Genomic DNA, 14,001 nt, shown 5'->3' with positions numbered 1-14,001 from the left:
CTCAAAAGGAGAGGAGGCGGTGTTCGCTCACAGGCAGTGTTTGCGCATCGAACACACACGCCGGAACGAAGTTGGTCCGGCGGCTCGTTTGCGCGGCGAAGAGCACGTCCGTCTCTCTTGGCTTTCGGTAGCGAGCCTCTTGTATTCCTGCGACGTTTGCGCAGGCCGGCCCTTACAACGCTCGCTACTGCCTCGGCGCGCTGTATAGGACAAGAAGGTTGAGGCCGCCGCGCCACCCAACTTTCATCAGGGCTCTTTTCGCACTCGGCTTTCAGAACTAGCGCGGTTTTGGAAGCTTCGAGAAGGGCCTCGTGTTGGTCTCAGCCCGCGCCCCATGGCGCCCTACTACATGTGGATAGCCCGCCACGCGGACCGATTGCCCGAAAGGCGTTCGCGCACGCCTTGCGCCCGTGTTGGCCGCACAGAAACGGCCGTGGCTGCTCCACGCGTGCCACGGCAGGGCGCGCGCTCTTTCCAATGAGCTCCGACTGCGACACCGAGACGCACATACCGGGACGTCCCAATGTGTGTAGCGAGGTCGAGGGTTTGATGTCAGGCGGTCGCATTCCGATGGAGAAAAGTGCTCGTGTACCACGATTGCGGTGCACATTAATGGTCATCAGATAGTCAAGATTAATCCGGATCCTCGTCCCTGTGCAGCTTCGAGACGTTTAACTCCGCTATTTAATTTAACGATATTACTTGAATCAAGAAAGAAGATACCTTCGCATTACAAGTGCTTGTGCATCGTGATGCGTCTCGTGCTGGATGAGAATATAATTAGTCCATATTTTAATGTTTCTGCGCTAGTTAATGTTTCTCAGGCCGTGAAAATAAAAATGTGCCCTTCGCGCCATGTTACAAAACGATAAAGCATCCGGTGGACCATGTGCGAAATCTCGCCTGTCACGGTTTATTGGAATATTTGGTGTGCCCTTGCAGTTTTATGTAGCACGGCTAGCTGTCTTTTTGTGTGCTCCTGATAAAACAAAACTGCCAACCTCTCATTTTGCTTCGTCTATTTTTTATATAATAACCCGACGAGTGACTTAAACTGTTTAGTTGCGAAGTTTCTGCTTTATCGGATGAGCGAACAGCAAGCGCGGAATGATTTGACGCTGTTGCAGAAAATATGATGTAGAATGACGTGTTTGTCGTTATCCTCACGCGTTACACGGTCACACGAGCAGTGGTTGCATTTTTGTTGCCGAAACACAGACTCCTTGTGAAGTTCGTAGAAGTAGGTCGAAATAGAATTTGTATGTTTGCCTCAATATAAGGAAGAACATGACTCTAGACGAGGTTGGAGATAAAAGTTAAGCTTTTAGTTTCACTTTCATGTTCCTTGTGTGTTCTTTATCGCTTAGAAAATGTTTCTGCGTATAATTCAAATTAGGACTTCAAGCGCCACTGCCAACAACGTACAACTGTACGTTATTCTATGTACCTGCGCGACAAAATATCACGACTACGTAATGCCATCTGCACCTGTCCTTCTTGTTTGTGCGGCCACAACCGAGCCGGAAGTTTGTGCGTTTCCCCCTCCGTCCCCTCGACAATCAACGCGGCAGACGTGCTGGGCCACCTTTTTATCTGTGGACAAAGGATGGACCCAAGCTCGTCCTCGTAAGACGCTCGCACCAGCTGTTCCGCAGTGTTGACGATCGCGACGAACACTAGACGCTCTCCACCACGAGGCCAGCACAAACAAACGCTATACGCATGCCAGTCGCCGCATCCGCCTCAACGCTCCTTTGTCTTTCCTAGGTCATTCTTTATCGCTTTTTCGCTCTGCGCCGCTCCCTAATCAACGGGGGTAAACATCGATAAAGGCGAGAGTGTAGCGCGCATTTATAAAACAACGGTTCGTTATCGAGCTACAGGGCGAGGATAAAGCACCAGCGCAGATAAAATGAAATAAGATCCATGTCAGCTAATTTGCTCAGAGCTATTGTACGGCTTTGTAAAGATTTATGGAATAACACCCATTGCGACAGCCATATCAGCAGACAATACAGCGCGTGTATTTCGACATGATAGCACTGGTACATCTCAAAAACATGTCGGCGCACAAAGCCCGCGGCGAGACAAATGAAAAAAAAAAATTGTGATACCCAGTCGTTTCATACGTTGGTGTCATCTGAAAAGAAGGCCTGAGTAACGCCTATAGTCGTAAACGTCGTCGTTCTTTCTCCCGTGCTCCATCTCTGACGCGAGGCATATCACCTGGCCCATGATTGGCTGACCTTGTCCGCAGCAAGCGTTACGTCACGTCTAATCTGCGCTGCCCTAGTAATTACTGAAGCGGGCAGCCTGCCGGCACACGTGCAGATCTTCTCGGAGACTGACTATCGGCAGACGCTCGTCGAAGTCACCGTTCTCGTCCGTTACTGCCTGGCCACGGTGCAAGGACGCTCACCAGCATCTTGCATTTGTGGAACGAGGAGGCGTCGCTGCTGGCGCCACCGCCCGGACAACCATTACAGCTGTGCCAGTGATGCGTGCTCGCAAGAAATTCCCTCCCACCCGCAAGAAAGTTCAGCAAAAGCTGCGATGGGCGCGTCCGCCCTGCACACCGCGGAACGCGAGCTTGACTGCAGCTCGGTGAACACCCTCGCCAACGACAGCGCCAGTCGCTGCTCTCTCGCTAGGAGCCTCGACGACTGCGACGCTGGACGTGCGATTCTGCACTACGTGGACTTCCTGTACTGCGGAGGTGACCAGACCGCTGGCGTCCCCGCGCAGGTGCTTCTGTTCTTGTGGCTCGTCACCTTGTTTGTGGCGCTGGGGTCAACGGCGAGCTCGTACCTGTGTCCAGCGCTCGTACACATTTCCAAGTCCCTCCAGCTCTCCCAAGGAGTGGCCGGCGTCACTTTTCTGGCGTTCGGCAATGGGGCGCCGGACACTATTGCCACGATCGCCAGCATCCGGCGTGACCGCACCGCGTTGGCCATCGGCGAGCTGCTCGGCGGAGGCACCTATGTCGCGGCCGTTGTCGTTGGCCTTATCTTCATCAAGAACGACTTCGAGCTGATCCAGTCGTCCCTGCTGAGAGACATCATCTTCTACCTGGCAGCTTCCTTTTGGGCCTTCACACTTTATTCGAACGGATGCATCAAGCTATCTGACGCGGTCGGCTTCATCGTACTTTACGTGGTCTATATAACAGTTGCGGTCTGGGGCCAGAAATTTCTCGACAGAGTATGCAAAATTCAGTTCTGCCGCCAAGCCCTTGCAAGCCGGCGCGTTTCTCGGGTCAGCTACAGCAACATAGATGAGACCATCATCGAGTCTTTGGGTAGCAGTACTGACACCAAGAGCGTCAAATGTGAAGAAGAAAGTCAGGATCTGGCTTCGCTCGCCGAGGCTGACGACGTGGTCCCCACGCCACCGCCGTTTTTGACCAGACCCCGATTGCGTCGATCGTCCTCGGGTATCAGTCTGCACCACCACCATGAAAATGCAATCTACTACTTCACCACCTCTTTCGAAGAGCAGCGTGCCGACCCACCCTCACCAGAGGTCGCGGAGCCTCGGCGTCCATCGCGAACGAGCCAGCCTTCGTTCAACTTGGTCTCTTCGTCGGTGTTTCCTGGAGAGGCGACTCCCCTGATCAGCCAGACGTCCGACGAGAAAGTGCCGCCGATGTACAGCGAGTGGACCGAGTTCCTTCTGCACATTTCACCCGTGGAACCGGGCGAGTGGAAAGCCAAGCACCTCTGCTGCAAAGTCTACGAAGTGCTGACCCTGCCAATTTCGCTAGTGCTTGTGCTGACCATACCGGTGGTGGACCACGAGAATCGTCACGCCAACTGGTCGCGACCGCTGAACGCTCTTCATTGCATCACTGGTCCGATCGTCGCCCTAAGCGTTTCTGGAATCCTGACCGCACGCATTGGCGACGTGGTGCCAGCGTGGTGCTTGATCATTACGTTAGGCATTGCATTGGCCGGGCTCGTCTGGTTCACATCGTCGGCGCATGAGCCACCGCGTTACCACCTTGTCTTCGCCTACGTCGGCTTCGCCATGTCCATCGTTTGGATCTACGGCATCGCCACTGAAATAGTGGCACTCCTCAAGGCATTCGGCGCCCTGTACGGCATCAGTGATGTCCTTCTCGGCATGACCGTTCTCGCCTGGGGCAACAACATCGGGGACATGGTAACCAACTTGTCGCTTTCGCGCCAAGGCTTTCCGCAGATGGCCATGGCAGCTTGCTTCGCCGGACCCGTGCTAGCACTACTGCTGGGTATCGGTGTCGCCTTCAGTATGAACCTCGCATCACGATCCGTGACCTGCATGCAGCTCCACTACAGTGAGCTGCTCCCACTCATCTATGGAACGCTCGTGGTCGTCCTCTTTGTGTTGCTTCTGTCGGCACTCGTGACGTGGTTCCGCTCATCTCGCGTGGTCGGCGCTATCCTCATAATACTTTACCTAACATTTCTTCTCACTACTGCACTTGTTGAGTTCAGCCTTATGAGGAAAGGGTAGCCTGCACAGCGCACTGGGCTTCGTGTCTGCGAGAGCTTTCCACAAGTGCTCTTGGAATGCACTTACACGTCTCGGGTCGTTGATACAAACGCTCGCAGCTTGAAGGCCGTAAGCCAGGCACGTTCCGTGAGCACTGTGCATCTCAACTGGCGCACTGCGCTTCTTCAAAAAAAAAAAAAGAACTCGGGATATTTGCGGGGAAGACGCGATTGCGCTGCTAGTGACATCCTGAGACCTATTCCTTAAGCTGTTAGTGTGTCGTCATTTTACTTGAACAGGGTCTCTCTAATTTTATGTTTTAAGACTGTTTCCGAAGGTCATACTGCGCTGTCTGCTCTATTTTGAGGTTTGCAAAGCGGGGACAGTGCCTTCAATATTTGGCCAGGATCTGCGAGCAGCAAAGTTGTTTAAGTGTCTAAGCGTCATTGTTTTAAGCTATTCGCCTCATTTTTTGTGAACCAGAGGGTTTGATTTCGTGGGTTGTCGACGCGGGGTTTTGCTTTTCTGAAGCGCATTTTTTCTTGTACATCACCAGTGGTGAGCGTTTATTAAACTTTTCAACAATGCGCTGTCGCCGTATGCTTGCTTTTTGTTTGTCCTTTCGGATCATCTTTTTTTTTCCATTGTACATTATCACCAGTTCATACATTCCTGACGTCAAATTCAAGTTTTCTACCAGCTCATTTATATATCTTTGCACTTCCAAGCAACAAGGTACCCGCTTTTCTTGTGTGTTAGAGCGCAGTAAAATATCTGAGCATTATCGTATCGCTTTGGTTGTGTCCTTTGCTCATTGTCTAGGATCACTATACCATCGGCTCATGTTCAGTAACGTGGTGTGATTGGCAGGCGCAGTACGGCAAACATTTCCCTGCGCAGTTGCAGGTCATCGCGCAGAGGACGAATCGACTGGGCTATGCAAAGGTTGCATGTCCGAATTCGATCCGTCAAGCGCCGTGGCACCTGCCCCGATCTTGATTACTTCCATGCCTTGTATACTGCTCATCTTTGTGGCCTTCTTCGGAGTGCTATGTAGCAAAATCAGTGAATTGCGCACATTCCGAGATTTCAGTTTAGCAGGAAGTCGGGTCTTTAAGCTGCAGTGCAACGTCTCCCACGACAATTTTGCATTGTCTTGCATAAAGGGCAGAAACAAAATGCAAGCAGGCCAGCATTGCGCATGCCGCAATGTACAGTGCTCGGCGACTGAAACGCTATATACTCGATGGGACCGCATGACGGTCGGCCCCCTTTGCGCCACCGGTGAACGGTGGATGATCGCTGAGGGTGCCGAATGCAGTCACGATCCATCGCAAAGGCACCCGCTATTATTCGGTGCAAAAATGCATCATATAGGTGTCCCTAGCGCCCACCGGTGGCGCAAAGGTTGCGGCAGCGACGCCCCCTCAACGTCTCATTTCAATCGCTGAGCACTGTACTTTCGCGCTCAGCATGAGCGACAAGGTGCGACAGCTTTGCCCCATATTGAAACCATTGCCCCACCGACGCATAGGCAAGCGTAACCACAGAAATTATCAGGTATGTGTGTTCGCAGAGTCTTACTGCTTTCTGCATTTTAAAAAAGTTGCCACGCGACGTCCCGCGAATACACGAAAATTGCCTCGAGCGGCTAGTGGCGCGGCAATTTTGCGTGTATCCGCCGGCTTCTTTCACACTGGGAAAAGCACTTTTACGTAACACGTATTCAGCAACAGAAAGCTGCAGCGGGTGTTTTTCATGCTCCCCTACAGTTTTCTCATTGACACTGTTCATCTAATTATAATATTCCAGAAGTTGATTGATTGATTAATTAAGACAATGTGTAATTAAGCTGAATGCAAAAGCATACTCTGAGTATCTTCAAGCGACGGCAAACAATATTACTTTGGTTCTGTCTAGCCACGTGGAATTTGCATATTTTAAAATTTGGTGCATGATAGTTGCGACGCCCTGCATATGTGACGCTGCCTCTTCCAGCGGCTTTCGGTTCCTAACTTGCACAATTCGATCTGTCTCGCTTCGACTTCCACTGCACCACCTTCGAGATAGGCGGTTTTCGTCATGCAATCGTTGTCGCCGTTGTCATTCATCGTCTTCTTCTTGTCGCATCGCACACATAACTGTTCGCCTTACACGGACACGTTCCGCCATCTGATAGGACTTTACGCAGCCCTAAACGAGGCTAGAGAGGCACAAGGCTAGAGAGCCAGCTACCTGCAAGAATGCTTTACATGAGATTTATTGCCGCAGTGCATTGGATCTGCGTAATTATTTAGGGTGACCTTGATTGGCGTGTACCTAGTGGTCGCTAAATAACCAACCTTGAGGTCACCAATACTTTCTTTTCTGCTCTTGTATATTGCAGGTCTCGAGGTGGTGCAACAAATTTATTTATTTATTTATTTATTTATTTATTTATTTATTTATTTAGTTATTTATTTATGTGGGTGTACCACAAGCTCCCTTGATGCAGGAGGAATCGCCAGAAAGTGCGAGTTTCTGACGTTCGTCCTTCCTGTTCCTTCCTTCTGCATCCATTCGACACCGATTGTATTTGCATAGGCTTGTTAACGATGTTGCGCACCGCCAAAAGCGGCAACGCATGCATTGTTTACTGAAGCGAATAATTAGAGCCGATCGCGAGTAAGTAAATAATGAATATTTTGCGATTGCATGTACGTGTTGGCGCGCACGATATGTATACGGCGCGTCCACACGTACAAACAACGTTATTAAAACAAACCACCTGTGAACTGTTGCGCGGTTATTTTACTATTTCATGTTTAGCTTCAGATAGCCTTCGCAAAATGGGCACATGTTGAGACTCACGAAAGCAACCGAGACAACAGACCTTTTTTTTTTTTTACCGCGAGCGTCACTATGGCGAGTGCTGACAGCAAAAATTGCAGGCGTCACATTCGATGGAACACTTTTGGTCGCTTATCGCGATGCAAGTGAATATCGAAGTGCCCATGCTGTATGTACATACATGATAGGCATGCTTGCGATCGAGTTTAAATGCGCGATCTTTGCTGATCTTGAGCTCGAGAATATTCGCTGCTTAACACTGCCATTAAGGGCCGTTTATAGTCCGACGTAATGCCCGCGTGCGCGCACGCTACGTCACGTCGGCGAAAACGACCCTCTATAGTCGGGCCCACAGGTGCAGTCAACGTAACCGGCGGCTTCCGATGCGCCCCGGTGGGCTCGGCACCGATATGGCTCCTAAACCATTCGCGCGTCGGAGTCGGTGGAACTCTCGCACCACAATGCATTGCGCGCGAAGAAAGAGGCGCCAACACAACTCCGCAGACGGCTTTTGCGGACGGCGCGCGACTTGGCGAACGTTCTGCGCATGCTCCGAAGATAGCAGCCGATAGCGCGCGCGTTGAAGTCTAGAGGGGATGGTATCTCGGCTGGCGCAACGCAACCGACGTAGCGTGACGACTGACCGCGAACGACGCCCGCGCACCGATAACGTCGGACTATAAACGTGCCTTTAGTCGTGCAATTCTATACCAAGGCGCGTCTTTTGTGATATTGGCCTGCTTTGCCTGGCCGTCATACTTATATGCCGTGATCTTTGCGTGCTTCTTAAAATGTACAGACCTGTTCTATCAATTCTTAAACTGTGGTGTGAGGAATTCAGACGACTTGTGATTCCGCCTGTCTGTCTAGACGTGACTCGAGTGTTCTTTCTTGTTTCGCGAGCCTAAAATGTGGAACTTCGCCCAGTGCCTGCTTTCGTCCAGCCGCTAAAAAATTTAAAATTAAATTATGGGGTTTTACGTCCCACAACCACTGTCTGATTATTAGGCACGCCGTAGTGGGCGACTCTGGAAATTTGGACCACCTGGAGTTCTTTGACGTGCACCTAAATCTATAGGTACCACGGGTATTTTCGCATTTCGCCCCCCTCGAAGTGCGGCGCCCAGCCGCTGCTTGTCGTGACAGATGTGGACCCTTTTCAGCATTTCATGAGCTACACTTGTCAGTGTCGCTACTGTAGCGCTCCTGTTATTTCGTACCTTTGAACGACGCGGTTGCTTGAAAGAGAATTATTGATTAAATCAGCTAACACTACATCCATTATAAGCTCGCGACGCATTCTTTTTATTCTTCATTTCCGCCTTTCCTCTGCGTAGGGCAGCAAACCGGACCTGCATCTGGTGTCTTTCCTGCTTTTCGTTCACTTTCCTCTCTTTCTGTATTGGTCGCTTGTTGGAACATTATTTCTCCTGTTTCTACAACTGTCTCAGGCCACTAAATAACATGAATTCTAGATAAAAGAAGTTTCGTTTACCGAGCTTTATACTAATGGAGGACATCAGAACTTGTGCTACAATCGGCTATACAAATATAATCTGCGAAAAAAGATATATTTAACTTTTTATTTGTTAATTTTAGGGGCTTGCAGAACTGGCGTCATTTGGCATGCTCAAAGGATTCTTTCGCTAGAAATCTTAAAACGTTTGAAGGGAGGGAGAGTGGAAACATTAATTGTCCAACAGAATTGTGCGGTCATTAGCGGAGTATAAGCAATGTGACCTAGTTGTGACGTCAGTCACCGTTTAGTGGCTAGACTGCTCCCTTAGGTTTCTCCATAAATGCCTTCCCTTCCATGGCGATGTTTAACGCGCGATCAGCGCGAGGGCAAATCAATAATGTTGCATGTCCACGCGAGTCGGTGCCTCGCGGCCGGCCTACTTTCATTTCTTTATTCGCGTTTTTTTTTATTGTTGACGTTTCATTGTTTGGTATACTTTGGAGGCGCCTCCAGCACATCCAAGGGACAACGGAGACACTAAAGCTGGACGCGGGACTGGCTTGTGGGTTAGGGGGTCGCCGATATGTCTCCGCGTGCCGTTGGTACGATTAGCGGCACGCGGTGCATGTTCGCATACAAGCCAGGCTCGGCGATCTTGAGGGCTGTCAGCTGCCCTTATGCGATTGCTTTAAGGAAGCATGGCGATGCTGAATCCCGCTTGGTTGGTCCTTCAATGCGCCTCATTGGAACAAGCCGAATCTAAGGGTACGCATTGGGGGTACATATACTGTAGGGCCTTAAGCGTGCTGTGTTAAGGGTAAGGGTAATGAGTGGTGGTTAAAGAACAGTCTTTCGCAAATCCTTGAGGCTGAGGTTCCGCGGAAACTGAGGTGAGAATGAAGACAAGATATAATTATTGACTTTGTAATGCCAAAACATAGTTTCACATCAAGGTAAATTGAAACATATTGCAGCCATACATTTCTGAAACATTTGTAGAAAAATACAATGAAATGTGTTTTAGCTATAGCTTAATTACTGTTTTAATTAGTTAGAAATAATTTTGCGATACTATCCACAGCTTCAACTATACTCCAGCATATCAATAACTAAACTATGGGCTTTGGATTAAGTCTCCTGTGATTAAATCAGCATTTTGAGGTGTCAACCTCAGGGTGGCACCTACGATACATTGGGAATTACAGGGTAAATTAGGGCTTCACAATATCGGATAAATCAGAGAAGCACGTGCCAATAACACTGCATATTGGAATTTGTGTGCAAAGAGAGAGAGAGAGATAAAGTGAAGCAAATGCAAGGAGGTCAACCACGCAGACGCCTGTCTTCTTTGCTCCCATACATAGGGTAAGACGGACGGGGTTGAGGGATGGAAAGAACGGACAACAGTAAGAGCACGTCCATCCGGAGATAAGGACTGCAGTCGCTTATCGAGGCCTGGCGGCTTCAGGAAATGTCGCTACGCATCTGTAGCTTTCTGAACTCGCGACGCATGTGGTCATGGTCCAAGGACCTTTGTCACCGAGGATGATTTTGATAAGTCCAGTTCATCTTAAGCGGTGAGGAAGTGAAGGCGCTGGCCGTAAAACGTTTTATCTTTTTTTGGACGACATTTTATATTCAACTTAGGTGATGTTGGTGTCATCGTTCTTTTTTGTTATTATTATTACGCAGAAACTGAAAAAAGAATGAAACTCGGGCAGATACTTGACGTCTGTCTATGTAAGCGACACTTTCTTAGTTTTGGAGAACTGTGCATTGAAACACAGCACATGGCATGTACAATGAGCAAATCTTTTCGAAAACACCCGTGTACTTAGATTTAGGTGCACGTTAAAGAACCCCAGGTGGTCGAAATTTCCGGAGTTCTCCGCTACGGCGTGCCTCATAATTAGAAAGTGGTTTTGGCACGTAAAACCCCAAAATTTAATTTTAATTTTGCAGATCTTTTCATTTACAGGTAACGACGATTTCTATCGTATCATGTTCTCGCGTGATTACGCATAATATCGATCCGTGGACGGTGTAAAGTAAGGCGCGCACACTTAACGACTCTCATGTTGACAATTCCTCTGGTGAAGACGTCATCGATATGTCCACCGAATCTCGTCGTAGGTATCGAGACGTCTAATAGCCTCTGGTACTACCACAACACTCCCTTTCTCACGATTTCAGCGCGTTTAAATCGCTTGCTACTATGCGCATGCGTCAGAAATCATGGGAGTGAACAAACGACACATGTAGCGCACAACCTCTTGTCAAAAACCACAGTCGACCGGGGTTGATTAGATATTCGTGCAAGTTAAGGGTGCAGGATGTGGGGTACCGATGGAGTGCGCTCACAGCAAGTCGATAGTGGTTAGAGACGAACACCAAAGGGGGAGAGAAAGAGAAATATAAAAAAATGAAATTATGGGGTTTTACGTGCCAAAACTACTTTCTGATTGTGAGGCACGCCGTAGTGAGGAACTCCCGAAATTTCGACCACCTTTGCTTCTTTAACGTGCACCTATATCTGAAATTGAAATTGAAAGAACAAGCGAAGGGTCATCGAATGATTGATGCAGTTCAGCGTCTCAAAGCAACACATTCTGGCCAAAAAGAAGCGAAATTTCGACACCTTTTTAGTATATCTTTTCGTCCGTTCAAGTGAACGCTAACAATCGACTTCCAGTGGCAACGTTTACGTGCAGGGGAACAGAAACAACGAGCAATAAACAAGTAATTGCTCACTTCCACATGTAAATAGCGTACTTACAGTGCACACTCTAGTGAACTCGATGCTTCTCACAAAAAAAACAAAAAAAAAACAAACAGAAGCTGACAGAATTTTGTATTCACAGGTCTGTAGAATACAATTTGATGCACGCTACAACCCAGTGTTGGGGCCTAAGTACGCAAGGATATGAGAGACACACTTTACAAGGCACTGAAACATTTACATCTTCTGATGTGTCGCTGTTTAGTAGTTGGCATGGAATTGACAAGAAAAGGTTTTGTATCCACGAGTGGTTCCTGCGCAAGAGGTTTTCCGCTCCTCTCTGAGGCGCGAGATTTGAGAGTTCTTATTATTACTGTATCTTTGTTTATGGCGAGAACAGCTATTTGTGTGCAGCTGCAAATCGCGACATCGGCGTCGCCGCGTAGTCGTGCCGCGGTAATGGTCATCATCTTGCCAGTACAGCTACGAAAAAACAAAAAAACCTACATATAGAGCACGCTTTGTAAAGGGACGCTCGAACCCATTTCCCCACCATGAGATCAGCAAAGTGTGAGCTCTGAGAAGTTCAACGCCTCACGAGGATAGGCGCCGCAGTGAGCGAGCACTAAGCGCTGCACGAGACAGACATAAACATGCAGCGTCGATGCCAGATAGTTAAAGCGCAGAGCCGGCGGCATGAACTGAAATAGATCACAGGAAGGAGAATGAAGGAAAAACTGTTTTTCCAGAGGAGCAGGAAATAGGAGGGATACTGCAGTGGCGCGCAGCTTTTCTGGAGAGGGTGGAGACAGCGGAAAGGTCTGGAACGTAAAATCCCGCAGTTTGTATTCTCTCTGTGCTGCACACCTGCGCGCGGACTCGAGGCTGGGTAAAAGCTGCCAGGCTTTTCTTTTTCTGCGGCTCTTGATGGTCCCGGGCCAAAGTAGCGGCGTGTACTACGCACGGGTGGTCGACATACTGTCTGGATTTAAAAGGGCGGCATGTAGCTCTTTGGCTTTCCGTTTAAAGCTGTTCGGCGTTACGAAGACAGTGATGCGAAGATTGTTCTCGTGGGGCTGAGAATGACGCGCGACAGAGGTAAACTGGCATCAACGGGAGAAGCGTTCGTCCTGCAGTGAATTGACGAAGAGGAGCAGGATGGGGACATGACACTACACTAAACACCGCGATTCTTGGTACGCATAATACCGCGCAGCTCTCCCTAGTCTTTGCTTAGACATCTAGGCGAAATATATGTTTTATGTCTTTTTCTTTGGGCTATTGTCCAAGAGATTCGTCGCTGTAACGTAGCATATGTCCGACGATGATCCTTTCCAAGTGCAATGAGAGCGTATTAAAGGTTTACGAGTAAGCCTGAGGTTCTTAGAGCATAGGTTCGACATCTGTCATAGCGCTTCACATGTCATGCGGCTTTCTTTCGTTGCAGATATATGATCTTCGCGTGTTCGGCTTCAGAGTAGCTTCAACGAACTGTGGTTCTTTAGTGTACGCAGAGGGTCTCGGTCATGCAAAATTTTCACCGCATTCGAAGTGCGCGCACTTCGAATGCGGTGAAAATTGTGTAGAAATTGGTGAAATTGTGTATTGTGTAGTAGTTCCTTTGAGATCAAAGGAACTACTACAGAAAAGTTCAGCACCGTGGTTATCATGGTCTTCTTTGCCCTCAGCTTCGCTGTCAGGCTCGAAGACAAGCCTGCAAACCGATGCGTTGAACCATGGCCTCTAACTCCGCAGGCTGAGGGCACTTGCGTACAATGGCATCCAGTTTAAGAGCTCACTCAGGTGATTGAGAAAGGTGATGGTGAACCATCAGCGGACATCTGCCATGCACACTGAAAACATACCAGCGTGTGCACAACCTCACGAAGGTTTTGAGACTGACCACGCTCTGGACGCACTCGTTCCGCCGAGCACTTGTGAATACCATTGACTCTTCCACGCTTCAAACACATTGTGTACGTGGCTCGTGAAGGAAGGAAGGAAAAAGTGGAGAAGGAAGGCAGGGAGGTTAACCAGTTTCGCTTAACCGGTTGGCTACCCTGCACATGGGAGCGGGATGGGGGAGATGAAAGATGGGAGGACAGAGAGAGAGAGAGCACATAACACAGCGAACACATCGTCAGTTACAGTCCGTCACTCTTGCGCAGTACGCGATATCACTGTCACAGCCGCTTGTCCAAGCCCGTATCCTTCAAAAACCGAAGTAGTCCCTTCGTCGCCTTCAGCTGCGATGTCTTCTGTCGGCGATGTGTGAGAATGGTTGTAACTGACAATGGTCTATTGTCCAGGTGCGCTAGAACAGATGCCATGGACTGTCTCTGAACATTATATTCAGGACAGTCGCACAGAATGTGTTCCAGCGTCTCCTCGCAAAGACAGGCATTGCAGAGAGCGTTATCGGCCATTCCAATGCGAAACGAGTAGGATTTCGTGAAGGCCACCCCTAGCCATAAGCGATAAAGCAGGGTGGCCTCACTTCGGCGGAGTCCAGTTGGCATAC

At 49.1% G+C, this 14,001-nt stretch overlaps 2 protein-coding genes across 4 annotated transcripts in view; both read left to right on the top strand.

The window, feature by feature from the left end:
• Positions 1-14,001, top strand: part of LOC135902874 (serine/threonine-protein kinase 17A-like) — a 220,337-nt gene that overhangs the window by 98,549 nt on the left and 107,787 nt on the right. The window contains exon 1 of one of the 3 annotated variants that reach the window (XM_065433150.1): positions 5,893-6,033. The exons of the other annotated variants lie outside the window; for them this stretch is intronic. The gene's annotated coding sequence lies outside the window, so the exon portion shown is untranslated. Of the gene's footprint in view, positions 1-5,892; positions 6,034-14,001 lie in introns of those variants that run through there. 3 annotated transcript variants of the gene reach the window in all.
• On the top strand, positions 2,176-5,060 carry LOC135902875 (mitochondrial sodium/calcium exchanger protein-like). The gene has a single exon (XM_065433152.2). The coding sequence runs from the start codon at positions 2,554-2,556 to the stop codon at positions 4,492-4,494; it is 1,941 nt and encodes a 646-aa protein (XP_065289224.1). The 5' UTR covers positions 2,176-2,553; the 3' UTR covers positions 4,495-5,060.

The sequence above is a fragment of the Dermacentor albipictus genome, chromosome 1 (assembly GCF_038994185.2).
Source record: "Dermacentor albipictus isolate Rhodes 1998 colony chromosome 1, USDA_Dalb.pri_finalv2, whole genome shotgun sequence".
Lineage (NCBI taxonomy): Eukaryota > Metazoa > Arthropoda > Arachnida > Ixodida > Ixodidae > Dermacentor > Dermacentor albipictus.
This window is presented reverse-complemented; position numbering and strand designations above follow the sequence as displayed.

Coding starts and splice junctions, on each gene's coding strand:
- LOC135902875 (XM_065433152.2), top strand. CDS start 2,554: ATGGGCGCGTCCGCCCTGCACACCGCGGAACGCGAGCTTGACTGCAGC.